The 27,362-nt window shown below is 38.3% G+C and overlaps 1 protein-coding gene across 1 annotated transcript in view; it reads left to right on the top strand.

Moving 5' to 3' along the window:
• The first annotated feature begins 6,842 nt into the window (after nt 1-6,842).
• The window catches only part of GUCY1A2 (guanylate cyclase 1 soluble subunit alpha 2), a 276,535-nt gene continuing 256,015 nt past the window's right edge, over nt 6,843-27,362 (top strand). The window contains exon 1 of the mRNA XM_063094613.1: nt 6,843-7,139. Within this exon, the coding sequence (XP_062950683.1) occupies nt 6,843-7,139 (297 nt within the window). The remainder of the gene's footprint in view (nt 7,140-27,362) is intronic.

Genomic DNA, 27,362 nt, shown 5'->3' on the forward strand with positions numbered 1-27,362 from the left:
TAACACTAATGTGGCTTTTTAGGCTTGACCTAATCTATTCATTGCTTAGGTAAGTCATTTCAGTATCCCCCCTTTAAACGTTTTCCAGAAATGATTATAACATGAGTACATCAATTGTCATTTGTTTCTTAATTTTTTAAACGGAAAATTGTTCCTATCTATTACTTTAAGGAATCCAAGTATGTTGTCATTTTGCCATTTAATAATTATAGGTAACATTTTGCTAATGTTTCTTTATTTTATATCTAGTGACAAGAGCACATTTCATTCTTAATGTTAATACTTCTGAGAGTTCCAGTACTTATATTAAAATTGGATTTAAAAAATAATTTCATTATTTTAAGATAACTATTAAATAACAGATTGCATATTTACTACAAATTGCACATATTTAAGTAAATGTCTATTAACATTAGCAAAGTTATATCAAGACACTCTTACTGATAATCCATACTTATTCTTGTTAGCTGTCAAACTTAATAAGCTGCAGACAGGAAGATACAATTCCTTTCTATAACATAATAAGTAGACAGAAAAATTAGGTTATGAAAAGACAGGAGGATGATGAACATCTAACCAAATATGGTTGAGCTGAAATTTTTCTTTTTTATCCATTTAATTCCACAGACCATATTCACAGCAGTTTCATATAAGGAGACGATCTTAGGTTGCTAAAGAAGGGATTTGCTGAGAAATCATGTTCTTAGAAAGGATATGACGGGGAAGGAAAAGAGAAGCTAACCTTATGACACGTGAAGGGAAATTTTTCTAGGCACAAGATACATCTGGAAAGAGAATGAATATCTCAACAAATAGAAAAATGATAGAATAATGAGTATTGACGATACCCGAGGGATTTTATCCAGTCCTTTAAATTAGTGATTTTTCAACTTTAAACAGTTTTGTTGAGATATACTTTGCATAACATAAAAGTCACCCATTTGACATGTACAAGTCAATGGTTTTTTAGTACATTCACAGAGCTGTGTAACCATTATCACCATCTAACTTTAGAGTACTCGGTTACCCCCCAATAGAAACCCTCATCCATTCGTGGTCACTCCCCATTATGTCCCTGTCCACTTCCCCACCCTAGGCAAACATTTATCTACTTTCTGTCTCTATAGATTTGGCACATAGCATTTTGCCCCTTCAGGTACTTTTTCTACAATTAGAATATACCGTCATTATATGGCAGAGCTGTCTTTTTTTTTTCTTAAACAATCATCTCAAACATTTATCATTTCTTTGTGTTGGGCACATTCAAAACCCTCTCTTCCAGCTAATCAAAGGATACAATAAATTGTTATAAATTATTGTCACTCTACAGTGCTATTGAGTACAAGATCTTATTCTTTCTATCAAGCTACAATTTTGTATTCACCAACCAATTTCTCACTACCCCTCTTTCCCCCATCCTTTCCCAGCCTCTGGTAACCACCATTCTACTCTCTGCTTCTGTGCAGTCAAACTTCTTAGCTTCCACATATGAGTGAGGATGTGCATCCAACACTTTTAATTTAGAGGAGAGGGGTCTGAGTCCCAGAGAAGTTAAGCAACTTGCTTTTGGTCACATGGCTAGTTAGCAAAGCAACTGCTAGAATATAGAGCTTCTGCATATACCAGTGCTTTTTCACATTATGTTCCAGAAAATAAAATTCAAACAGGTTAATTGTATATGTAATATTTATTTTTAATGCAATAAACCACTCACACTGTGATTTTAATTCAGATTTTTTTCTGTGGTTTTAGGACATTTGAGGACAGTTACAAAAGGCAGACGAGAAATATGTTTCTGTGGAAGTAGCATGGGCTTAGGAACCAGGATTGGAATTTTGACTTTAATATTTATCAGCTCCATGACATAGGGAAAGATATTTTAAATCTTTGTGCCAAAATTTTCATATCTATATAATGGGGAAAGTATGTCCTATTGTGGCATTGTGAAGATTAATGAAGAAATAAATGAACAGAGCCTGGTACATAATAGGTTCTCAATAAATGTCAATTTGCCTTTACTTAGATAGATTTGGAAGGCAAAAGGGTTTGGAAATGGATAAAAGATGAAAATAAATATTTAGGCAAATAATTAAAGGCTACTGTGGATTACAATCTAATCAGTTATTGACAGAACATTGCTGTTATGAGACATATAAGGTCATTACTATGGTCTACAAAAACACCTATAGAAAGGCACAGGAATCTTCCAACAAACCCTGTACTTAGTACTCAAAAAAGAATATCAACTTAAATAGAGTGTATAGAGAGCTACTGATGCTAAGATTGTTAAGTCTACAGACAAAAAGTCTGAGAATTGTAGGAAGCCATGGTGCTGATGTTAGTATTTGAGGCATTGACTTACAGGGTCTCTTCTCAAGAGGAGAATGGATTCTTCAGTGTATGGTTAAGTGCAAAGCCACGAAAGGAAGAGAGTGGTGTCTGCCAGAGGCACTGAAATACACTGATTACTTGCCTTATTTCTCTCCTGAATTTGGTGGCATCAAAACAAGGTAGCCATTCCACTTATAGGTATCTTTCTGGTACAAATTCATTCTACTAAGTGCAGGCTTGACTTTGTTGCTTTCCTTCATTTCTTTCCCTCTTTCCCCAACCCACTCATCTTTTTTTAAGCAGCAAGTACCCTGCCCCTTCAAGGATGGTCTTATGATGAACTATAACCATAGGATGGTGGATTATGTTATCCTCCATGTGTTCCTTTATATATGAACAAGGAGATGGTTCTTCTCACTTTGATATTATCCTCAATATTTAGTTTTACTTTCAAAATTACACAAGAATATGAAGTACAGTATCTCCACTCTTATTTGCTCAGTCTTTTACTGATAAACTACATTTGTCCTCATTCAAATAAGAGGGGTATGATACAGCAGGAGGGTAGACAGGTCACAGTCAGGTAACATGGACATGCAGGTGAGGAGTGTGTGTATGTGATTTTCTAGGTTAGAGATCCAGAAAAACTTGCCCTAGTTAAGAATTCAGCAGCAAGTATATATATTTTTTAGAGAACTTGCTTTAATGTTACATGTATAATTCCTGTGAATTGCCAGATGTATGTGAAGTTTGACTTTAGGAAGAGATTTCCTCAGTTTTCTGATATCAGGAAAGAGTTCTGCCCTGGGAAACACTTATGCAGATGTTGCAGGTTTTCTTGCTGGAGACTGAGATAGATGAAGAGAAATTAGGAAAAAGTGTGGAGCTCTGGGTTGCAAAGAATTTGGTGAATGAGGACTAATTGTAGTTTTTATTTGAATTTGACAGAGGTGATTTTTCTTTACTTTTCTGGGAAGAATGAAAAGCAAATCAAATGAGTCAGTGTAAGTGAAAAGAGTTTATAAATAACAACAGTTTATATGGAGGTAGGACATATACAAATAATAGTTATTTATTGTTTAAAAGGGGAACAGTCACCATCTGGACTAAGTTGGGGAATCTGCTTTCTTTGGAAGTCTTTCCCAATGCTTTATCAGTCTGAATGAGTCCTCAGGTACTCTAATCAACTTCACAAACAAACCAAATATATTTCTGCATTTTCCTTTTTCCAGTAGGTGATTGGGCTTTAAGAACTTTATGGAAACACATACATTCAGCAGGGCTGAATCTGTGGGCAAGAGTTTGTGCAGGTTTCTTTTCCTAAAATCAGAGCACAGACAATTTATTTTCAGTGCGCTACTCCTAGCCTAAAGTATTTGGATTGCTTTCGCTAGCTTTAAGGCTTTTTCAAAAATGGAGGATAGGTTATGCTTCCTTTTAAAAATGATAATTCAAGTATAGAACATAGCACTCTTCGTTTTGAGAGCTTTTGAACCCTGTTCCTGAACAGAAATACAAAGGAAACCCTTGAAAGCAAAGCAAATGATGCACTGTTTATCTAGGCCTACATTTGTTTATAGTTTAAAAATCAGTGGGAAAATCATGATCAAAGGCAGGGTAATTCATACAGAAAATTGTAAGACCACTTCATCTGGCTACATTCTGTAAAGTCTTTTATTCAAATCGTTCACACAAAGAAAAAATGTCCCATAAGTTCAGAGTTCTTTCTGGCAATAAACTTTCAGTGTAAACAGGAAGACTCTTGGGCTTTTTGTAAATGTTAGAAAAAAAAAGATGCTTACTGCCTTGCACTCAGTAGTTTTGACTTTGCGGCAAGAGTTGGAATGATTTGTAAAATCTTCCAGTTCTAAGTTCAATACAAAGGTTATTTACCATTACCATAATAGAACTTTGTGTGTGTGCGTGTGTGTGTGTGTGTGCAGCAGTTTATTGAAGGATGTAAAAGGGTGTATGCTTTTTAGTATCCTTAATAATAGCTCTAAAATTCTATGATTTTAAAGAATTTGATGATGACATCATCGTTACTAAAGGAGAGGACTAATAACTCCAACCCATTGGGCTGTGATTGACACTGCACAGGGAGAATATTAAACAGTTTTCCCAAAGTTGGAATAATGTAATTTCCAAAGAAACCATCCATTGCAATTGAGAAAAAAAGAGGCTAGGGAAACTTTTTAGCAGAACTGATGACTATTCTATATGATAAAAAGTGTAGTTTGTGCCTAATTTCCGGTGGAAACAAATGCATATAGAATTAATTGAAGTAATGGGAAAATCAACAGCAGATGCATCACACAATCCAAACAACAACAAGGACAGCAACAACAATAATAATAATAATAGTAATTATTGTTATTATTTTGAAAGACAGGCCTGAATTTCCTCTGCCAAGTTGAGAAACTATGCAATTAGAAACTTATTCAGCCGGCTGAGAAAGAATATATGTGTGTGTGTGTACACACACACACACACACACACACACACGCACACACACATATGAAGGGAAACATGTGAGTGATATTTCATATCTTAACGCCCATTTAAGATCTGGGAATAAGGCATGTCTTTGAACCAGTGTGAGTGGATTTTTCCAAAGTATAAAGGAAATCTCAACATATTTGGGTCCTCACAAACACTTGGGAAGATTTAGAGTTCAAAGCAAATTGGGGTCAGGATACAGCAAATGTTTTGTGTTTTTATTTTGTTTTAAAAAATAAACACAGTTCACACAAACCCATCTGCCTTCACTTGGAAGGAACAATCCTTTGAATAAAACGGTTTGGCTTCTGTGTCTTTGGGGAGCTAAAGCCAGAGCCCCGAACTTTTCTTTCTGCAGGCGGGGAAAAGTAAGGAGGGAGCTCATCTGCTTTGCTGCAGGGAGAAGCGCAGTTTGAACTGCTCTTTCCACACGCTGTTATTCACCCCTTCTTCCTATTCTAACGTCACAGCAAGTCCGAGGCTTTTCTGGAACTAAAGCAAGGGTAGTGGGGCCAGGCGCTGGAAGGACAGGTTTGTAATGAGGCAAGCTTTGGAATGAAGCCGCGGCGCTGTAAACTCTCGGCGAGAGATGTGCTCGCCCTGTGGCGACTCTGTTCTCTGGCTTTAAAAAGCTTTTCTCGTCGCTCCCCTCAGAAATGCTTTCTGAGCAACATTTGCAACCAAATGCAAACAGATCGCATATTTGGCGCAAAGAGCTCGGAGGATGAGGGTTATGGGATCACTCCCCAGTCTCCCCTTGGCCAGGTCCTAGGTAGTGGAATCTGAAGAGGACCTCCTCTGTCCCCGACGCCTGCAAACGCGGCTGCAGGTGGCAAGCGGAGCTGTCCAGCACTAGTGCGGAGCCGGCGGGAGCCGGGAGCCCAGCGCGCCCTGAGGGGGCTGAGGCTCAGCAGTAGGGCTGTCGCCTGAGCAGTCGCTGTCCTCTCTCACTGTCGCCCGGTTCAGGCTCACTCCAAGCCCATGCGGCCTCGCCCGAGGCGGGGAACGCCAGTCCCCACGAGCTACTCCAGCAGGATGTTGCCAACATGTTGCCCCTTCTCTTCCCCTCCCCTGTAAACCTGTCCCCTGGAATGGGCGGGCTGGACCGCTTGGCCTCTCCCTTTCGCCTCTGAACTTCCTAAATAAACTCGAAAGAAGGTGGGGAAGGGACAAACATGGACCGTAACCCCCTACTTGGCGCTGCCAGGCTTCCCCGAGGTGGCTCCAGAGGCAGGTCTCCCGCTCCGGGCCCCGCGCCCCTCGCCCCGCCAGCGCCCGCCGGGGCCGGCCTGCTCCCCAACTGCCTCTCCCGGGGCCGAGGGATGGGGCGCTCGGGGCTGGGGCCCCTCGGTCCGATCCGAGCCACCGTGCGCTCCTCTGCGGAGCGGGGAACGGTGGCGGTGGGGAGGGCGCGCAGAGGACAGCACTGGAGTGTCCTCGTTGCTCCTGAAACGTGGCGACAGGCGAGGGAGAGACTCCCAATGAGTATGACGGCGACACGTGATACCGGCGGAGGGAGAGCATGGGGGTGGGGGATAAAGGGAGGAGGAGGGAGGCGGGAGGAGAGAGGGGAAGGGGCGAGCCAGGCGCGCAGGCGGCAGAAGCCGCTGCCTCCGCGGCCGCACGGGCCGCAGCCCTCCCCGCCCCGCCGCCCGCGGTCACACACTCGGAGCCTCCCCGCGAGCGGGAGCGCGGCGCACGGGGATGCGCCGAGGCGGGCGCTGAGGCGGCGCCGCGCGAACGGCAGCAGAGGCGGCGGCGGCCCCCAGCCCAGCCCGGCGCCGCCACCGCGCCCGGGCCCTGAGCCGCGCCGGCGCCCCAAGTTCCCGCCATGAGCAGCCGGCTCGGGCGGCCGTGCGGCCCCGGGAACTCCAGCCCGGCCGAGGGCAACTGCAGCGCCCCGTGGCTCCGACGCGCCTAACGCCGCCGCTCGTCGGTCCCGCCACCGCCGCCACTGCCGCCGCCGCCCGCGTCCCCGCCGCCGCCTCGGCCGCTGCCGCGCCGCCAGCAGCATGTCTGGAAGGAAGATCTCATCCGAGTCCTTCAGCTCCCTGGGCTCCGACTACCTGGAGACCAGCCCGGAGGAGGAGGGGGAGTGTCCCCTGGCTAAGCTTTGCTGGAACGGCAGCCGGAGCCCACCCGGGCCGCCCCAGCCCAGGGCGGCCGCCTCCGCCGCCGCCGTCGCCCCGGCCCCGGCCGCCTCCGCCGCCGCCGCCGCCGCCACCGCCGGGGCCAGGAGGGCGCAGCGCCGGCGGCGGGTCAACCTGGACTCGCTGGGCGAGAGCATCAGCCGCCTGACGGCGCCCTCGGTGAGCGGGGCGGAGGGGGGCCCGCGCTTCGCGAGAGGACCGGGTCGGGAAAGTTGGCGCCCGCAGCCCGGCCTCTGGGGGGCGACCCGGTCTCACCCCTCCCGGCCTAGGGCTCCGGGCGGCCCAGGGCGAGACCTGAACTCCTGGGCTCAGGACGCAGGCGGGATTAGAGCACAGGGAGGGAGTGAGAGAGACTCCACTCTGCCACAACCTCCTGACTTGGGGGCCTGCCTGCACCTCTCGTCACTGTCCCCCCTGACGGCCCCAGGGCGCCTTCACACCTGTTTTCTTTCCCCAAACTTTCCCAGGCACTGTGTTCTGCAGTTCCATTTCCAAGGCGTTCATCTCTGTTCTCTAGCATCCCAAAGGAGCCACAACCCCGTCCAGGAAACACTTCCTCCCCTGATTTCCCACACTCTCTTGGTTTTAGCGTGACCTTCTCTGACATCTTTCAATTCCACAGGCGATCTGTGTTCTGTGTTGCGTCCCTTTTGTCAAGTCTTCGGACACTCTCTGTCAGATACTTTTCTGACTTGCCTTCTGATGAAGAAACCTCTACTCTCTGATGTTCTACCCACACCGTAGTCTTTTTTTTTTCTTTTTTTCTTTTTTTTTTATTCACGGGGCATTTATTGGCTCAAGCTTCTTTTCTGGGTAGACCTGATGTCTGGTTTTCTGAACCTTTCTAATACTTCTTGTGACCCTACCTCATCCTTCACTCTCCCTTCCCTGGAGTCTCCAGTGCTTTCTCCTTCATCTTTTCGTGACTTCCTCATTTAGCCCCTTAAAAAATATTCGTTGAACGAATAAATGTCTTTCTAGACCTCTCCAAACTTGTGCTCTTCTCGGGATGTCTGTATCAGCAATTCCAGGTGAACACCAGACTCCCTCTGGTTCTAGGCATCCTTCCAGAACTCTCCCGCTTCACTCCTGCTCAGGCATTTCAGCTACCCTCGACTTTTACCGTTTGCAGGAATGCCAGACCTCTGATCCAGACTAGGGGAGCTCTCCTTTGAAGGAATCCACTCTCGTGCAGACAGAATCTGAAGGAGGTTCAGTATCAAACCAACATCTACCTTTTATCCTCACCCTGACCTTGGATACAAGGACCTTAACTCCTGACAGCCCTTTTACCTGCCCACCCTGCGACTTTTACTTCTTCAAATTTCCAAAATGAATCTGAACATTGATCTTGTCTGACTACTGTTGAGTCTCCCTTTCAAAAGTGCTTTTGCAACTAATGGTAGGAGGGACCTGAGAAGGAGTGGGATCATGAGGGACTGGGCACTGGTACCAGGCAATCCTGTAAATATCCTTGTGGCACTTGCATTAATGAAGAATGACTTTTTCTTTTAGCAGTGAAAGTGCTCTTCAGTCATCCACTTTTTCTTGTGTTTCCCCCCATTAATATATCTTTCTGCCACTTTTTCCATTGGTAAATTAGGAAACAAGCCCCAGAAAGGACTGGATGCTCTTTGCTATTTTTTCCTGCAAGTATTTCCCAAGTAGCATAATCTCAGGAACTATTTGATATTGCAAATTGTTGAGCATAATCTTTTATAAAAGGAGATCAGTGACCCTGTGCGTTGGTAGGTTTGTGTCAATACCTAAAGCAAATTTGTGCAATGTAATAATTCTTCAGTGCAACAGATTCATATTTGATACAATGATTTTACTAAAGATAATAATTAGTTTTTGGAGAATTGTTTTTATAATTCTGGTGTTTTCCTTTTACCTAAAAATCAGAATTTACAAATTTCTAAAGGGTAATGGCAGTTCCTCTGGTAATTCCAATTTAACCTAAGACTATTTTCAGCAATTTACAGGAGGAGTAGATAAACTGAGAACTCAAGAAGTTACTGCCAGAAAAAGAGGGAGGAAATAGTCTCTGAGTGTTATCCTTATAAGTCAAATTTGAATGACTCTGGCTTTTTGCTGGGTAAAAAACATGAACTCAGATAATGGTTTTAAAAATAAGAAACTTGAAAATAATTGTGATGATAAAAAATATATGCAACAGCTAGCTATATGTACTTGCCATGCCATAATTGCTTGCTAATTTGAAAAGGTCTGTCAGGTGCATATTGAGAACATACAGGTAAATACACTGTAAACATTTTCAACATAACACATGTATAGAAAAGTCTCATCGGCTAATTATATCACCAAAAGACTTAGTGGCACACACACGCACACACATTGTATTTCGAAGTAGTGACTTATTTCTGTGTGGCTCCTACCCTCTTTTTATTTTATTTGGCAAGCTAGGACACTGCCTCAATAAGTTCTGGTAGATTCATTCTCCTACATTGTCAGGATTCTAAACTTCTCTGAAAACACTTAGAGAAGTAAATTATGTCTCATCTATTCCCTCTCATTAGAGCTGAACAACTTTTCTTTTCTTTTTTATTAAATCGCTAAGAATAGTCATTACCAGAGCTCTTACAGATGGGAATTTTTAGTTGTTTTGAGTGTTGTGAGCTTTCCTGCATTCCAGCACCATATACTTCGGGAGAAATTGTACTTGCTATGGAAACTCCTATTTTCTCAGTGGTTCCATCATGAAATATCTGTCTCTTGGGATTTGTTCTTTATTCAGAATGATTTGCAAGTGGGAAAGTGGAGATGAATTTAATAAATACCAGGATATTGCCAAGTAATTAAACTAGTTAATTTGGCCCATGGAATATTAAAACTCAGGTTTTTGATATTTTAGTAGTCATTTTAGATACATTGATATTATATATAAAGATTATAATACTTTTTACTATTTTAATAATAAAAGTAAATTGAATTGGCGAAATTGAAAAAATTCCAGAATTAAGAAGACCTGATTCTAATTTTGCCTTGGACAACTAAATACTTATATATCTCTGGGCATATTGCTTTAACTCTCTGGGATCCTTCTCATTTGTAAGGTGTTATACTTAGGGTCCCTCCCTATTCTGAGTTTCTATGAAGACATATATTATATTGTCTGTTTTGGATAAACTGTCATCATGGCATATGAAAGAAAAACAGGGCATATATTATAAGCATTAAAACTTTTGAGGAAATAGTTTACTTTCTTAAGTAGGGGCATCAAAGTACTATTTAATTTGCCCAATTATTCAAAGATATCTGAGGCTGTACTACATGGCAAGTATTTTGCTGAGCTCTGACAAGACAAAGACTGAACAAAACATACCCAGGGCTGGCTGGTTAGCTCAGTTTGTTAGAACATGGTGTTGATAACACCAAGGTCTGGGGTTTGATCCCTGTTACTAATCAGCTGAAAAAAAAAATTGAAAAAAACATACCTAGTCTTTGACTTTGTAGAACTTTCTTAATTATAGTCTTTATTTTAAGGAAACTGTATTGAGGGAAAACATAAGAACTGCAATTGTCTTGGAGATGTCTAAGGGAAGTTTTATTTATTGTCAATTTTAGATGGTTTTGCTCACTGTGAATCTCTGGGGTGTAGCCATAATAAAAAAAAATAACCGTAAAGACCTGATTGAAGATATATAAATCACTTGTTTTTTATTTTGAAATAATTTAATACGTCAGAACACATATGTAGAAACAGCTGGGAATTTTACATCAAGAGTAAATTTAATAACTTGTTTATTTGAGTTTCTTCTTATAAACGAGAGTTGCTTAGTTGCCCTATCACTTTGACATCACTTTTGGATTTGCTAATGTAGCCTGTGAGAGAAGATACTCCAGTAGACCAGCTCAAGGACAAGGCTTCCCTAGGTTTCTTGTCAGAGAACTATGGTAGCTGTTACAACATTGCAGGTGGCTTTGAAGATCTTAGAAACTACAGAGAGCAGAATGGCAGGATGAAAAGTAACAGAATGGAAAGGATGGCAAATAAACAGAGGAAAGCTACTGACGTAGGGAATTGTTCAAGAGAGTAATAGACCAGTGAGGAAGGAAAAATGAAGGAAAGCCTGGATTCAAGTGGTAAAAAATCAAAATTGTTTCATTATTTTTAGAAAAGAATATTGATACATGTCTGGGTAAGGATAAAAGGACATAAAAAACATATTTAGCCTCTCCCGATATTAAATAAAATTAATTCTCTGACATGTATGAACCCTGAAAAAAACCCATAGAGTATGAGTGTAACTAAAATGTAGACAATAAATAAATAAATAAATAAATAAAGTAAAAAAATAAAAAAATAAATAAAAAATAAAATGTAGACAATAAAAACAAATACAAAATATATATGTGAGGCAGGATATTTGATAAATTTATGTATTTTAATTAAAGCTTTTCAAATTTGGGGCTCAGTTTGGCTAACAAAGTTCTGAGAATCAGATTTGTTACAATGATAAAATTAGATAAAACATATTCCACTAGTTTAATGTTTTCACATTTATCGAAACTAGATACTATAATCTGAATTCAGAACTTAATGACTGTCTATTGCCTTTTTCTACCTCATTCTTAATCATTGAGAAAGAACATGGCAGAATTGAGAGAACAAGATTTTGGAGTCTGAAGGACTTAGGTTTGATTATTCCCTTGCTGGGCCTCTTACTAAGTGTGAGACCCTGGGAAAGCCACCTCCTTACTTCTCTGAGCCTTAGCTCTTTGTGAACTAGCGATATAATAACTACTTTGCAGATTTGTAGTGAAAGAGGAGAAATATTCTTTGTAAAACTCCCTGAACTCAATAAGTTATAGTTTCAGAGTGAGATCCATTAATTTCAACCAAATTTGAAAGCTTCCAAATGATCTATGTTTTTTCTTTTTTATTTTCAATAATTCACTTGCTAGTAACTTTATTGGTAGAGTTCACAGAATAGATGACCAAATGCCAAGTACTTAAAATTAAAAAAAGTGATGAGGTACTTTATGTCGTTGGCCTAGCCCAACCAATACATCAAAAAAATTAAAATTGGAGTCCCTTTTTGGCACCCTGGCTATGACTCATACGTGTACACAAGCATATATAATCATTGCAGATTCAAACATTTCCATCAAACTACTTAATGCTATGTGGCAACGTGAAAAACACTTTTATTAATTCTATAAAAATACGAGGCCATATGTATTTGGAAGAATGTAGGTATTTCACAACAAAATAATTTTAAATTGGGGGAAAAAGTAGGTGAAAGAGAAACTGCTTATTTCATTTGCCTGAGAATCTCAAACATTTCTCATCCATTGCATTCAAACTAGTGTGTATGTGTGTTCAAAGGTCTAGACTCTGAGATGCAACATTATCAAAACGGTAAAAAATTACCCAGCTAATGTCATTTATGTTTTGCATGAGTGTACAGCTCTTTATTCTTGTTTGACTACCAGCTCAGTGGTTAGGCCTTTATTTTAAAGATAAATTTTGACAATGGGAGATGACACCAGTGATTATTAGTTTGTAAGCAGAAGTGATAAGTGATTATATATTCCTTTTTAGTGTACCATTTATCTGCCTCGAAGGACTCTGAGATGCGTGGGAGGAATACCTGAGTGCTTATGTATGTAAAATATTATGTATTTTCCACCTCTATATCATCTCTCTTTTTGTCCACCTCTGTTTTTGTGTTGGTGCCTCTGTCTATGCAGAGCTAAAAGTAAAATAAAAGGTAATACATATTTTATTGAATATGACAGCAAAATAAGTGCATCGTCTCTCAACATATACATTGTTCATCATGAGTTAGTAAGAAGGTATAATTTTCCCTTTTGGGATTTTACACATGTATAGAAAGAAAAAAAATTAAGTGGTTTAAGCAGGAGAATATTTGCAAAGGCTATCTATTGGCTGGATTTTCTTCACAGGCCCTTGTTTGATGCGTAAGCCTGTGATTTAGCTCAAAATCCAGAGCCTCTTGTTTAAATTCTGACTCTATTCTCGATACTGTTATGTTTATCTGGTGTTTAGCACAGTACTTGGTACGTAATGGATGTTCAATAAAATACTCAGAATAAATAAATGGATGTTCTGTTTAATTGTCCAATTATGTTAATGTTTACTGTGTTTGATATTTTTATGTTGTATGTTTGGTGCTATTAAACAAAATAATTAGATTTTGTATCCAGCCTATGAGAGACATACTCAAGTGTGTAAAACTGTTTGCATTTTGCTTACACTTGCTATTTAAAGCGAAACTTCAGAATGAAGTTGTGTTAAAAAAGAGCAGATGGAACAGTATCCTCCTCCTAAGGACTCTGAGTAGCCCATTTATATTTTAAGAAGTTAGGTAAAAGAAATGACTCTCTTCCATTCTGGATTGCTTATATTTTCTGCACAATTCTCTGACAAATGAGGGAGAAATGTTTGTCAGCAAGTGGGCTACCGTTGCCAAAAATGCACTACAAGGAAATGGAAATGACATAATCTTGGTCCTCAAATATCACTTCAGGACAGGATCTGAAGATCTAGAATTACGTGCTGTAAGCTCAGAACATCTCATAAAATTGAAAATTTCGGGCCTAGAGTGATTTAGTAAGTAGGGGAGCTGGATGTATCTCTGAAGCCTGGAGATTCGTTAGGGCTGTTGTGGGGAATTGAGAAAGAATGAACATCCTTATAAATAGAACAGTGAGAAACCAATTGTTTAATGGGCTTTATTTAAGGCTTATTAAACAGTTGTTCATTTAAGCTAGTGGCTACCAAACAATAGTGAACATAAGACATACCTGAAGAAAATTGTTAGAATGTGGATTCTTGGGCCTCATCCTCAGAAGATCTGGTTTGATAGTTCCATGAAGAGGCCTGACTGTACATTTTGAACAAAACTACAGGAGCTTACTAGGCACATGAAAGTTGTGTCTACAGGTGACTGCATTTCACACTTTAAGGACCATTGATTTAAGCTCAGTGAGCTTTGCAGACTGATTTTTGAAAGAATGAGCCTGGACACAAATAAGAGTAAATATAATTATAACATTATTTTTAGGATGCTTTATAATTTTCAAAACACTTCCATACCTGGTGTTTAATTGGAATTTTGCAATATTCTGTAGATTTTATGAAAAGTGCCTCTAACTTTGGTTAGTATGATTATATTAAAACCCCTGTAGACAAAGCAACTATTTGGGGGAACACATGTACTGCCACTTATAAGGGTTTGCATATTATCTCTTACAGAGATGTGTGTCTCTATAAGATACAGAGATGGTATCTCTACTGTGCTATTTTGTTTGTTTTTATTTCAGTATGTAAGAAATCCTGTGTTATCAAATATTCTATCAAACAAAACTCTACAAACTAACACATCCATGGACCTATCCTGCAGTAATATTAGTGGACATAATAATGGCACTGGAGAGAGAGAACCTTTGGGAAAAATGATAAAGTTAGAAATTGCTGATTTAAGGAATGGAGAAGAAAACTGGCCAAGATAGATAGAAATATTATTGGCTATTTTTTGAAAGCCTAATTGAGGTTGGAGATAATGAATTTGTAGCCCAATCTAAGAAGATGACTTGGAAAGGTATAAAACAATGAAGGTGTTAATTGTATATTAAAAGGCCTATATATCAGATTGAGTTTAATGTGTTTGGGCGCAATCCATGGGAGTGGAGAGTTATGTCTTGAGAAGTAATGAGAGTGAATATCAAATAGAGCAGGCTGTAATAATTCGAAGGCATTTCCAGCCTTCCTGTTTGGACACAAATCTGATGTTAAGATTATTTAGTATGTTTATGGGTCTTACTCTTTCACTATTCAGTTCACTCTCTTGGTGTAGCTGATCGGTTTCCCCCATTTCTAAACCAGAATCGTGTGACCTGGAAACCAGTTAGTCCTTGAGAAACTCAGTTCTGACTGCTCAATTAGTATTTACATCATGTTTTCAGAGTTAAAACGAAAGCCTGAAACATATAAGGATGTTCGGCTACACCATTCAATGCATTATTTAGGTCCCTAGATGTTACACCATAAGGTTTCCTTGGCTCAGACTTGATACATCACTTCTTGAATATAAGAGCCTATGGGATTTAGAGTAATGGGTGGCTACCAAAACATCTCATATCGTATTGGAGAACAGCAGATATTCTCTTATCTGAAAAAGGTAGAAATTAGTTCTGGCGAATCAAACATTCTGACTCAGTGAACTATCACATATGAAATATCAACCTGTAAGTGAGCAGATGAAATTCAATAGAATACACTAATGAATTAAGTGATTTTAAATTTGTTAATCAGTCTTTGATAATCCCAGACGTTCTCCTGTGTATGTCAATACCTCTTTGTTATCCTTATGAGTCTTAATTATCACTCTGCAATAAATGTGTGGACATCATGGTAAGTGGAGTGTTTTAGATAACCAAATGCTTGTTAACAGCAAATTTCCTCTACATAGAAGCACTGAGCAAATAGTGCTTCTGGTCTGAAAGAGTTAATATGCATACTCAGTTTCTCACATACCACCAGGCAGTTAGACAAAGGGAGAGATATTATGAGTGGATTTTAACAAAAAAAATTTTCTGGCTTTTAAAGTTCTGTGCTTCATTTGGGTAATGTGCTTGTCTTGCTTTTCTTGAAAAATGTCTGTAAGCCTGTGTGTGCACGTGTATGTGCAGAACGGGTGGGGTTGATACTGCAATTCAGTAAGTGCTGCATTCTGATTTTTGTTCCAATTTGACTTTGGGTAAAAAACTTTTCTGTCTCTACTTCTCATCTCTTAAACCATATATAATAATAATCTCTCACTCAAGAGTAAACATGCAATAAAATGTGAATGGTGCATTGAAGATACTGTGTTTACTATTATTAATGACTTCATTGTGCTGCTTCACTACTTTCTTGGGGACCAAAGTATTCGTTAGATTCCTTTACTCTGAGAAAAGAACAGATGTGGAGTCAGGCAAACTCCTCTTGTTATCTTGTGCATCTTTGGATAAATTAGTTTCTTTGAGGCTTAGTTTCTTGTTTATAAAATGAGTGTAATAAATTATAGGGTTATGAAGATTGAAAGTAAATGCCTTGCACAGCATTTGTAATACAGTAAGTGATCAATAAATTTTGGTGCCTTTCTCCAATCCCTTCTTATCAGTTATTTTACCAATATGCATATTGGTGATCACATTTCCCAATACCTTTAGTTACCTCCAGCCACAATTTTTGCCAAAACCTCTAGATATTACCTTTCTTTATAGTTCTTGTTTAGCATTCTTGTGCTTTTTGTGGGAAATATTTTCAACCTTTCTGGGTGTCAGCTATTTCAGGGTTGTTCTGTACAAATGATCTCTCCCAGATATCTTAAAAACAAATGTGATCTTACTGGTTTCTTCTTCCCTCACTGTAAACTGTGTTCCCTCACTATAATTTAAGCTCCACAAGGGCAGAGACTTTGTCTGGGTTGTTCATTGTGGTCTTTGCAGCATCTAGAATAATCCTGGCTAGAGGTAGATCCTCAGGATGTTGCTATTAATGTATTGTGCCATTTAAAGGAATTCTTAGGACTTGGAAAGAAAGAAAATAGTTAAAAATAACTCACGGAGTAGGAGAATTAATGTGTTAGGTGACTGCTATGGACCTGGCATTTGTTAAGTGTTTTCATAATATGTATCATTGAATTTTCAAACTAGTCTTACAAGAATATTTAGTTTCAGAGAAGTTGAGTAACCTGCTTATGGTCACAGTTAATTACTGATTGAGGTAAGGTTAGAATATTGGTCTGTTTAACTTCAAACCTCATATTCCTTCCACTGTATTGTGTATTTCAAGCTTTGATGAGAGTGGTGGACATTGTGATGCAGTGCCAAGATACCCTTTAGGGATGAAGGACTTCTTTTCCCAGGTGCTAGGAGTTCTGCTGAGAGTCAGCTCTCGACTCTCCGTCCCCTATCTGTGTTGCCTTGGCTGGAGAGAGCTGCCTTGCCCGAGGTCCTGCCCCATTCCCATGCTAATAAGCAAGAGGTAGGAAGACTTGGTCCCCTCACCCTAAGTCAGGTTTCTCTGAAGTCAGAACTCCATGTAGCATCAGCTGAGGTCTCCATTGAGAGTGCATCAGAGTCCAGCTTCTTCTGTCCAATTCTGCTTCCTTCTCTACTCTTTCACGGGTGTTGATCTCAAGAATACTCCCTAATGTATTTCCCACATGCTGATCTACTTCACAGGGAGCCCAAGCTGCGATAGTGAGTTTGAGAATAGTGATGGAATTAATAAAAGTACAAAATTCGGCAACGGGAAGGTGGCTTTTGAAAGAAATATGATAGCCTTGGATTTGGAGTTTTTGAATTTAGGTGAAAATGGTCAGCTCTGGACTGTGAGTTCTTTAAGGGTTTGGTATTACTGGATCACCAGCCTTAGTACAGTGCCTGTTAATTGATTCAATAAATAGACTGTTGAGGGTTGGGATTGAAGCTTGGGTAAAAGCTCATGGTTGAAGATAGTGACTTTGGAGGAGATAGCTAATATCTTGAAAATTGACAAGTTTTTTGAGTGAAAGAGAGAGAGAAAAGTAACAAAGAATTGGGAAACAATATAGGGAAAGAACCAGAAGAATGTAGGTGCCAGGATGCTTTTTGTGTTTGTAGGGTGGAAGGTGGTTGGGGAGCAAGGCCAGTAGTGGTTGATGTTTGCAAAATGATGGAGAGAGTTTAAGGATGGTACTTTCAAACTCAGTGTGAATGAGGTTGCTAGTGGCCTTAGAAAAGCGATGTCAGTACTGCATCTGAGATAGAGACCTATTTAACAAGATTTGAAGCAGGAATATATGATGAGTAAACAAGAATATCAGGGGTATACGTATCTGATGCAAGACATTTGGCAATAACAGTAGACAGAGACAACTGCCAGGGCCCGTGAGGCCAAATCAAAGCTTATCAAAGAGAGGAAGATATGTTTGACAGTAACAGAGAAGTCAAAAAAATGATATGGATGAAATAGGATTAGAGAAAGGGTAGGGTTGCTCTGGTGACATTCTCTAACTCCTTTTCCAAGAGTGAAAACGCTTCTTCCTCCATACTAAGGAGAATGCAATGTGGCATAGTAGGAGAACAGTGCAAAGGCTGCCGCCAGATTTTGGTTTTATTTACACCTAATTTATTACAGTCTTGTCTAGATTTTATCATTATAACTCAGTCATTGATCAGTAATTTTGTATATCTAGTGACTGTCAGATTTAAATTGCCATGCTATTTGCGGTTCACTAGGTTTATCTTAATTCTTTAAGTATATCTTAGTTCTCCAGATATATCTTAATCATGGCAGCTTCACTGACCATGGGACGTAACATCAGGTCTGAAGTGTCACTGATTCATCCTTCAGCAGTTTTATACTCAAATCATAAAGTGTACATATTTCCATTTGTATAATCCACTGCTTAAATAACTTTTGGATTGTCTTATCAATAGTTTTACACTTCAGATTTTCTCTTATCCTTCCAAAGATAGGAGTTTATAAATCGAACATCATATGGAGGGAATTTTTTTTTTTTTTTTTGCTTTGTGTTTGTGTTAGTTTGTTCTCTTGTAGTTTTAAAAGTTATATTTATAAAATACCCTCATATACTAATATATATATGTGTGGATACTTCAAAAAGTTCATAGAAAAATAGAACTGAAACATAATACAGATCTTTGCATGAACTCTTTTGAAGTACTCTCGTGTGTATACATATATAAATACATATTATATGTTATATAAAAATATATGTAAACACACACACACACACACACACACACACACACACACACACCCCTGTTCTTATCCTCTCCATGTCTGATATGATTCTGTTCAGTGCTAGAGCTCTTCTTGACACTATTTTTATGCTAGTGGAAAGGTCACTAATGGAAGAACTCTTGAGGTATTAGGAGCCAAGCAAATAGTACTCTATTTTGTTGTCATATTGAATATACTTTATACAGTTAAAAGGCAGTGTGGATGGTAAAATAAGGGCACACAGGACATACACAATCAAATGTAGCTTCTTGGTCCTCTCCCTTTCCTTTTCTGGGTGAATTTTGCTCAATTTCATCAAGCCAGGATGTTTGTTTGTTTTATATACTGCCAAATTTCATGTCTACTATGTGCCTGGCACATTGCAGTTGACCAAGAAATATCTGTTAAATGAATACATTTATAGTGAATATAATGATATTTATTCCAAGTATGCCACACAGATTTTGTAAGAACCAAATAAGAAAAGTAAAATCAACAACAATAATAAAAACAAAGGAGACAAATAGAGAATAGACAAATGTAAACAAATATTAGATCCTGCTATTTTAATTTTCATTCCTTAATTATATATTTACTATTTGTCTGCTATGCATGCTTGACTTTACTGTGTCATGAGCCATAGCAAAATTCTATGGAGCAAAAAATGGCTCTAGTCATCTGCAGGATTAAAAAAAAAAAACTGTTGTATTTTCCTTGAATACTCATCCGCTATCTAGCCAACTTCTATATTAGTAGGAAAAAATAAGTTCTTTCTACATGATCTAACTACATTTTGAAAAAATTCAATGTTATTTCATTAAACAAATATTTATTGTTAACCTTTTCTGTGCCAGGATTTTGAGATGTCATAGTTATATGGGGAAAATCCTTATTATTTCCACCCCCACTATTTTTTCTTGTGATTGTGTTGAAAATACTTCAGGAATGAAATTTCAGAAAAAATTTATTTTTCTTCCATCATCTTTCTTGCATAAAGTCTTCCAAGGGAAAACAAGAACTTTTGGAAGAAAAATTCACATTAACCCAACAGCAAACTTGAGGAGAACCTGCCACTGCAATGCAAGAAGCCTGTGATCTTCATTCCGTAGGTTTCTGTAGACCGCAGCAAAAGAAAAAAAGCATTTCAATGCCAGTTGACCAAGTTCTCTCAGTGCATGGTCGTTCTGAGTTTGTCAGCCTTTCTCTAATTTCATTTTTTCCCTGTATGAATGTTTTAATTTGTGTCTGAGCAATGTCTTGATTTTTGAATGCTGTCATACCAAATATTTGTTTTTTAACTTAAGGAGTATGTTTTTTTTTTTCCAGAAAGAAAAGGATGCAGAGATTCTTACAAATTGTATTTTTATCATAGCATTCATGCATATAAACCAAGTTTGTTTTAATAACCTACCTGAAATATCCATCTATACCTATTTATTTATCTATATCTATGTATTTGTATATTTATCTACCAATCCACTGTTGATTACATAGGGCAGAAATGACTCTGCCATTGGGGTCTGAATTAAACAATATAACTGAATAGAAATCTGGACTAGACATAATTACTCTCATTGGGTCTTTTTAAATTTGCCATATGTGGGAGCTAAGAGAAAAAGAAGGAAGGAAAGAAAGACCACAGTATTGCATTGGTCTTGCAGAGGGAGAGAACATTCCTTGGGCTACAAAGTGGAGTCGGGGGGAAGGGGGCGGGGGAGGGAGGTTGGGGATAATTGGGCGGGGGACACGGGGTGCAAATGAAGTTTCTGGTAATGGGTATGTTGCCTGTATGGAGCTGGCCCTCACATCATGGGCACGAGGGGTGACAATTAGCTTTGTATCTCATGAATATTCATAATCAATCAATCAATCAGTCAATCAATTTGCCACAAGTAGTAAAAATGTCTTTTACTTTCTTAACAAAAGAATTTGCCTCCAAAGGCATTTATTGTAGGGAGTGATAATGATGAGATGATAGTGTTTTACGGGAACAGAAACAGAGAACGAGTAAATCTTACCTACAGACTACAGTATTTCCTTTGAAACTTCAGATACAAGTGAGGGAGTTCCTAATGTGGATGCGGGGGAAGAGCGATTTATTGTTTCCACCGGATATAAAGATCAATAAATGCTTTGTGGACCTGACAGTGTTTGCAAGCTGTGTCTTTTTTCTCTTGTGTTAACTTCTTGTCATCGTAAACACATTTCAAGGAAAACCAATCTTTCCTTTTGTTCTGAATTAAATTCTTTTTCCAAGTGTGTTGCAAAATACAAACCTGACTTTCCTGCTGAAGGAGAATGGATGGGATTAGTATGAAGCTTATTATAAGAGGCTAACTGTGTGAATTGTGGTATGCGAGGCTGCTGCTTGCTGCTTCACTGAGCACTTAGGCGCTTTCCTTATTCAGCTGCATTCATGGGACAGGGGTGGGGGGAAATGGAAAGAATCAAATGTTAAATTAAATTGTAAATGTAATTTTCCATTATCAATCTAGCTTGACTATTTAGAAAAATCCAGATAATCTAGGTTTCAAACATCTAGTTAACACAGATATCTAATTGTTTTGATTATAGAGATGGGATATGTTACCGTAATCGATGGCATTAACGATGTCCGTAATGCTAGAAAGGAACAATTCCATTGGACGTATAATTGGAAAAAGCATTTTACTACAAGTTACCCCAAGAGACACAATCATTTTTCAAAGAATATATACTAGCAAGTAACTTTCAAACACAGAATATTACCATTGTATAACTATAAAACATGAATCTGCAAATATGGATCTAAAAATAAGGTCAGACCAACAATTCTTTGCCATTAGATAAAGTATTCAGCCACTTTATGTGATTTATAAATCAAATCAAGATATGTCCACCTGGAAACATTTTAAAAACCTAAACCAACAAAGTTTATTATTATTTTGTTCTTCTGGAGTGACTAGTAGAGTGAAAATAAAGGCATATCAAAGCCAAGTCTATCCAAGCTTCCACCTTGGTTATTTTATGCTAGTTTAACCTCTGATATATTATGGACTGAGACTGAGAAAAAATTATAAGTAAGGATGTTTACTTTTGGTAATCCTCATTCTCTTTCTCTGTGTTTCTTTCTGTCTCTGTCTCTGTCTCTCTCTCAATTCCTATATCAAATACAAAAATGTGCTGAGTCTCTCCCACCAGACTTATTGTACTATATACATTTTAAATACCATATCATGTTAAATTATTAATTGAAAATCACCACCGTGATTTTAAGCACCTGTATAGGGGTGGAAAATAAGAGTTTGGGGGGAATATTGGGGGTTGGGAAGGAAATAGCTCTCCGGGTGCTCCTAAAACAAATCTAGTGTCTGGCCCCACAAAACTGCCCTGTAGTGATGGCTATATAGTAGTGGTGCTTCTGGGAGCTTCTCAGGCAACCATCTGGAGATCTCTATAGCTACCATAGATTATTTAATGGTCTTGGTCTACAGAGAAAACATAGATACATTGGGAGGTGAAAAAATATATAATATATATATGCATTTATATATATATATAGTACTTATAATGTGGCATTATATTTTTGAATTTTGGATCAGAAACCTTTTTGTTATTTTAAAGAACTATTACTGCTACTTTAGGATTTATTTTAAATAAGGCTTAAAAGACCAAACGGGGCTGATGTTGTCTTATGTTTTACAATGCTTAGAGATTCCAGAGATTTTTCTACATATATGAATAATTTGTGGATCAATATGTGTTGTGCAAGTTGAGGATGCCCCTGCATTGGGTTTGCCTTAGAAATTCCAGTTAAGAGCCCTTATGTATGCAAGGAAATTAAAATGTTTTTAGAAGCTGGAAAATGGTGAATAATATCCAATCAGTACCTTGTTTGTAAACATCATATCATCAAAATTCCCCGTTGTTGGGTGTGAGTGAATGTGTGTACATGCTTATTTACGTAACTTGTACAGGTCAACATTTGACTGATATTTATAAAGCTGTGTGGCAAAGTGAGATTTTTATAGCTATTGTAGTATTCTAGACAGGATTTGAAAATAAAAATTATACTTTGCCAGAAACATTTCCTCTCATCTATAGGCAGCTGTTCCCAATATCCCTTTCTTATACTCACATCCTTTACCCTCTCCTTTTCCTAGTTATTAATTTTCTGTTAGGTAATGAGACAAATTGTAAGAAATACTACATAGTTAAAAATTTGGTTCTAATGTGAGCAGGTTTTGATGTCTTTTGCTGAAGGTCTTCTAAAATGTCCTCCATAACAAATCACATTATGATGACCATTTTTTGATAAAGTTTATTTTGATTACTTTTAAGTGTAAGTAGATTTGAGGGGAATTTTGAAAAGCCAGGGCTTTCACCAAGTATACTTTTTTTTTTAACACCTAAAAACACAAGGCATCAGTGACATCTCTTTTTCTTCTCATTGATTTAACCTAATCGGAACTGTGAGGGAATGTGTTGACTTATACTTTCCATACAGAAAAGCCACTAACAGTAAGTTATCTCTATTTAGACTTTACAAAGTATGTTTTTAACACACATTATCCCAGTCTGATTCACCCAGGAAATGTATGAAGTAAGTAAGGATTATTATTAGGCCCAATTTAAGGGTGAGGAAACGGATACTCAGAAAGGAATATGATAGCAACTTGCCCAAAGTCAGAAAGCTGGTAACCACCTACATTGTACTGCCTGGTTCTCCTGTTTTAGATCCTAAGCTCTTTCCACCATGCCATGTCTTTCAACACAGCCATGAATAGTTCTACCCTCAGTATATAATATACAACATTGCTCAGTGTAGATTCCCTGTCTTGCCTCCCATATACCTCCTACTTTGTAATATGCTAAGGAGTGACTGGTAGCAATTTCCTTTTGGTTTTCTTGAACCTTACTCCTCTTACTAGTTTACTTCCAGACTGTGTGATGAGTCCACACAACATAGACCTGTGTTAGAAATACTAAAGAGCACTTTCTTTATGAGGGCTCTGCCTCCAGGCTGACCTAGTTTGCCTGTTCGCTGTCATGCTTATATGCTCCAGGCTCCCAAGGGTGAGGCAGCTATGAGAACAGTGACAAAAGTCATCATCACTGCCAACAGCTTAGATTATGCTGCAAAATCTGGGAAGAGCAATGACATTACTTGAAGTTTGATTTCTGAATATGTAGGAAGTCATGATTATCATGGAGATAGATGCATAAGGGTATATAGTTCTCTACATGCATTGTATGTAATTGTGCATAGCAATACATCCACATGTCTTGGCATAATTAAATAATTTGTTAGAAGGAATGAGGAAGCAACGTCATAGTTATATAACAGAGTGATACCTAGGATAAATGTGCTCAGAGAGTTTAGAGATAAAATTTAAAAAAGACTTCTTATGTCATTCAGTATTAATGTTCTGTCTGCATGTTTTATTTTGTTTTTGTTTTTCCCCAGAAAAAGCGTAATTATTCTGTATCCCTAATTTAGGAATCTAGTGCATCATAGACACTGATGGCATGGCAGTTATTGTCTGCCAACATCTGCCTAGTAAGCATGTTTTATATCTGTTTGGATCATCAGATTATAGTCACACTAGATCTGATTATATTCTGACTCTTGTTGAGTTTTTTCTTCCAGGAGAGATGGAAACAGTGGAGCTGGGCAGGACCTACTTTGGTTAACATATTGATGATTTCTGCATGTTTCTGCATCTGAGACTTTTAATCTCCAAGAACTTGCTCTTGTCAGTGTTCTGAAATAAACTCTCATCCACTGACTGGCTAAACAAAATGCCCATGGTACTTTGGTTGGCATCTGAATGACAATTTACTTATTTACAATGAGCGGTAATTGTGAAATGAGTCTTATTACTCAAAGTGTTTGAGATCAGCTTATTTCTTACCTTTCAGGCTACATGAGGTGTCAAGTCATAATCAGATATTTGCTTTAATCCATTTAGAGTCAGAGCCAAATTCTTTAATCCAGTTTAAGCAGCTTTCTATTTGTAGGGGAGGCCTTGCTAGTGAGGCTTGATGCTCCAAGTTCATTTGTAAGACTCACTTTTTAGTTAACTAAGAGTTTCCTTACTTTAGGAATAATCTTTCTCAATGTGACAAAGAATAAAAATGTTCCTAAACAGCATTAGATATAATGCTTCATCAACTACTCTGCTCCCTTCTTTTTCTTTTTTAGATTATGGTTGGTTGCCCTCTCCAACTTCCCCACCCTGGGTTGGTCTCCTTTAGAGATGTTGCTTCTATTACTCACTGGCCTACTTTGCCTGGAACTAAACCCTGGCAAGTGATTAGAGGTAATTCTCTGTCATCCATTTGCAAATTATTGTTTAAGTTAGTGCATTTAGGGTTGACAACATATCTCCTTGTTTTATGTGTTAGTTTTATAATTTAACTGTCAGTCAGAAATATTACTTCCCTTATTCCCAGACTCTTTTTGGGAAACTTCTCACAGTAGCTCCCAAATACTGGAAACAATAGAGAATTCTTCAGAAATGCTCAAATGGAGGCCGCAAAGATGTCTTAAAAGGCTAGAAATTATTTCCTTGCATGAGTTCTTTTGCTATCCAGTAGGCTACCCATGAGTTGAAAAGGCACTAATTAGCTTTGCAGCATTTACTAATTGGCATCTTTGGGCTGTGAGGCATGCCTGGCAACAGTCCTAGATGTTAGACATGGTCAGTTTAGTTCAATTTAACAATTTTTTGACTACTTCATCATCAGGAGATTTGTGCATAGAATAGATTCATCATATAACACATATTTGTATAATACTTTACAATTTTATTTCATTTTGACCTTTCAGCAACCCTGAGAAATAGTTATGCAGGAACTTCCCTATCTTATAAAATTAGAAATTGAGGTTGAGAAAAATTAACTCTCTATCCAAAATCACCCAATCTAGCCAGAAATTAATCCCTTTCAATAATGATTTTCTTTGCATTGATGAAGATAGAACAATGTATTTCAGTTTAGAGAAGCAGGTTAACAGCTTGGTTTTTGGAGGCAGTGAGACCTAGATTATTACATTCTGACTTAGACTCATACCACTTAAGTGACTTTGGGCAAGGTTTTTCACTTCTCTGGATTTTAGTTTTTCACACTTACACAATTGGGGTAATACTTCTTCCTCTCTTACAGGGTCGTTACAATCAAATGACTTGATACTTGGAACCTGTCGGGCCCAGTGTTTGACACTCAGCACTTGGCATATTGTTGGCTGCTATTACAATGTTTTTAACCCAGAAAGCTCACCCTTATTTCACTTTGTAGACCCAGTCAGGCCTGTGCCATCTGTGAGGTTCTGTTTGGTTTAGGTGTTCGAGACTGAAGCCATGTCCCCCCAAAGGTTTTTGATACTGTATGATCCATTTTCCTAAGAAAGTGTTTAAAAGCAGTACCATTGTGTCTCATAGTATTTTCATTCAGAATGAGCCAAATGGGCCAAGATGCACATGTATCCTTACTCCTAAAATCTCCCTATTAAGAAGTTAATGATCATAGCAGAACTATTTAAATAACAATAACAACATTTACAAATTTGGAAAAAATAATTTGACAGCTCTATTTTTATATTTATTAAAGACCAAATAAAAGTAAATAGGAATTTCAGTTAGATAATGGAAACGTTTCCTAATAATCACCGAAGTGAAGTAAGTTACCACTGGAGGACGCAGCTATGAGAGTGAAAAAGCACAGGAGACCTAAGTCTTTGTCTTGTAGGTGCTTCTTTCCAGCTGTGTAGCTGAGGCAAAACACTGTAGCCTCTTTGATTCTCAGTTTTTTCACCTGTAAAACGTGGATAATTAAATCTGAGACTCATGAGGTTGTTGTGAATATCTAATGGGATGGAAAGGAAAGAAAGTGATTTGTAAACTGTGAAGTGTTATGCAAACCGAAGGTGGTGTTATTCTTCTCTGGAACTCTTTGAAAACATTAGAACTTCTTGGGTGACTTAAATATGCTCCTGCATGGAGGTGGGAGAAGGACTAAATAAATAACCCTTTGCATCTATTTTACTTCAAGGAGTGTATGTTTTCAGCTTAAATTAGTATTGATGGTATTAGGTCTTGTATCAAATTGAAATTCAATGGTTGTTTTCGGATAGCAAAAAACAAAGCAAAAGTAAAAAATAAAGCAAAGTAACAAAGGGGAAAATACTTGGAAAGCAAACATATTTTGTATAGGAAAACTTAATTATCATATTGATTATATGTTAAGTATATTCAGTGACAGTCAATAATTACAATGATAATAACATCGTGCTTTGTAATTAGAACATACTTCTAATAAGACAAAGATTATCACTTTGAATTCCCTTTCTGGTCAATAACCATCATGTCAGCTTTCACCCTGAGCTCTCCTGAGGCCACTCAAGTACCTGTGTTCACAAGGAGAATAGAGATTGGGTGAAATTGTGCAGATGCTCAAACAGTATGGGTAGAAGAACTCTGTATTTTAGTGCAACTCTAGGTTTTCTTTTTTTTTTTTTCTTTTAGCACACTTAGCATTATTGCATTTTGTAATTAATTGCCTGGATTACCAGTCTTGTTTAGCAAGTTAGTGTTTTAGGTCACCTGAAATGATAGTCCAACTTTCCTGAAAGGTTG

Source organism: Cynocephalus volans, chromosome 4 (assembly GCF_027409185.1).
Source record: "Cynocephalus volans isolate mCynVol1 chromosome 4, mCynVol1.pri, whole genome shotgun sequence".
In the NCBI taxonomy this organism is placed as follows: domain Eukaryota; kingdom Metazoa; phylum Chordata; class Mammalia; order Dermoptera; family Cynocephalidae; genus Cynocephalus; species Cynocephalus volans.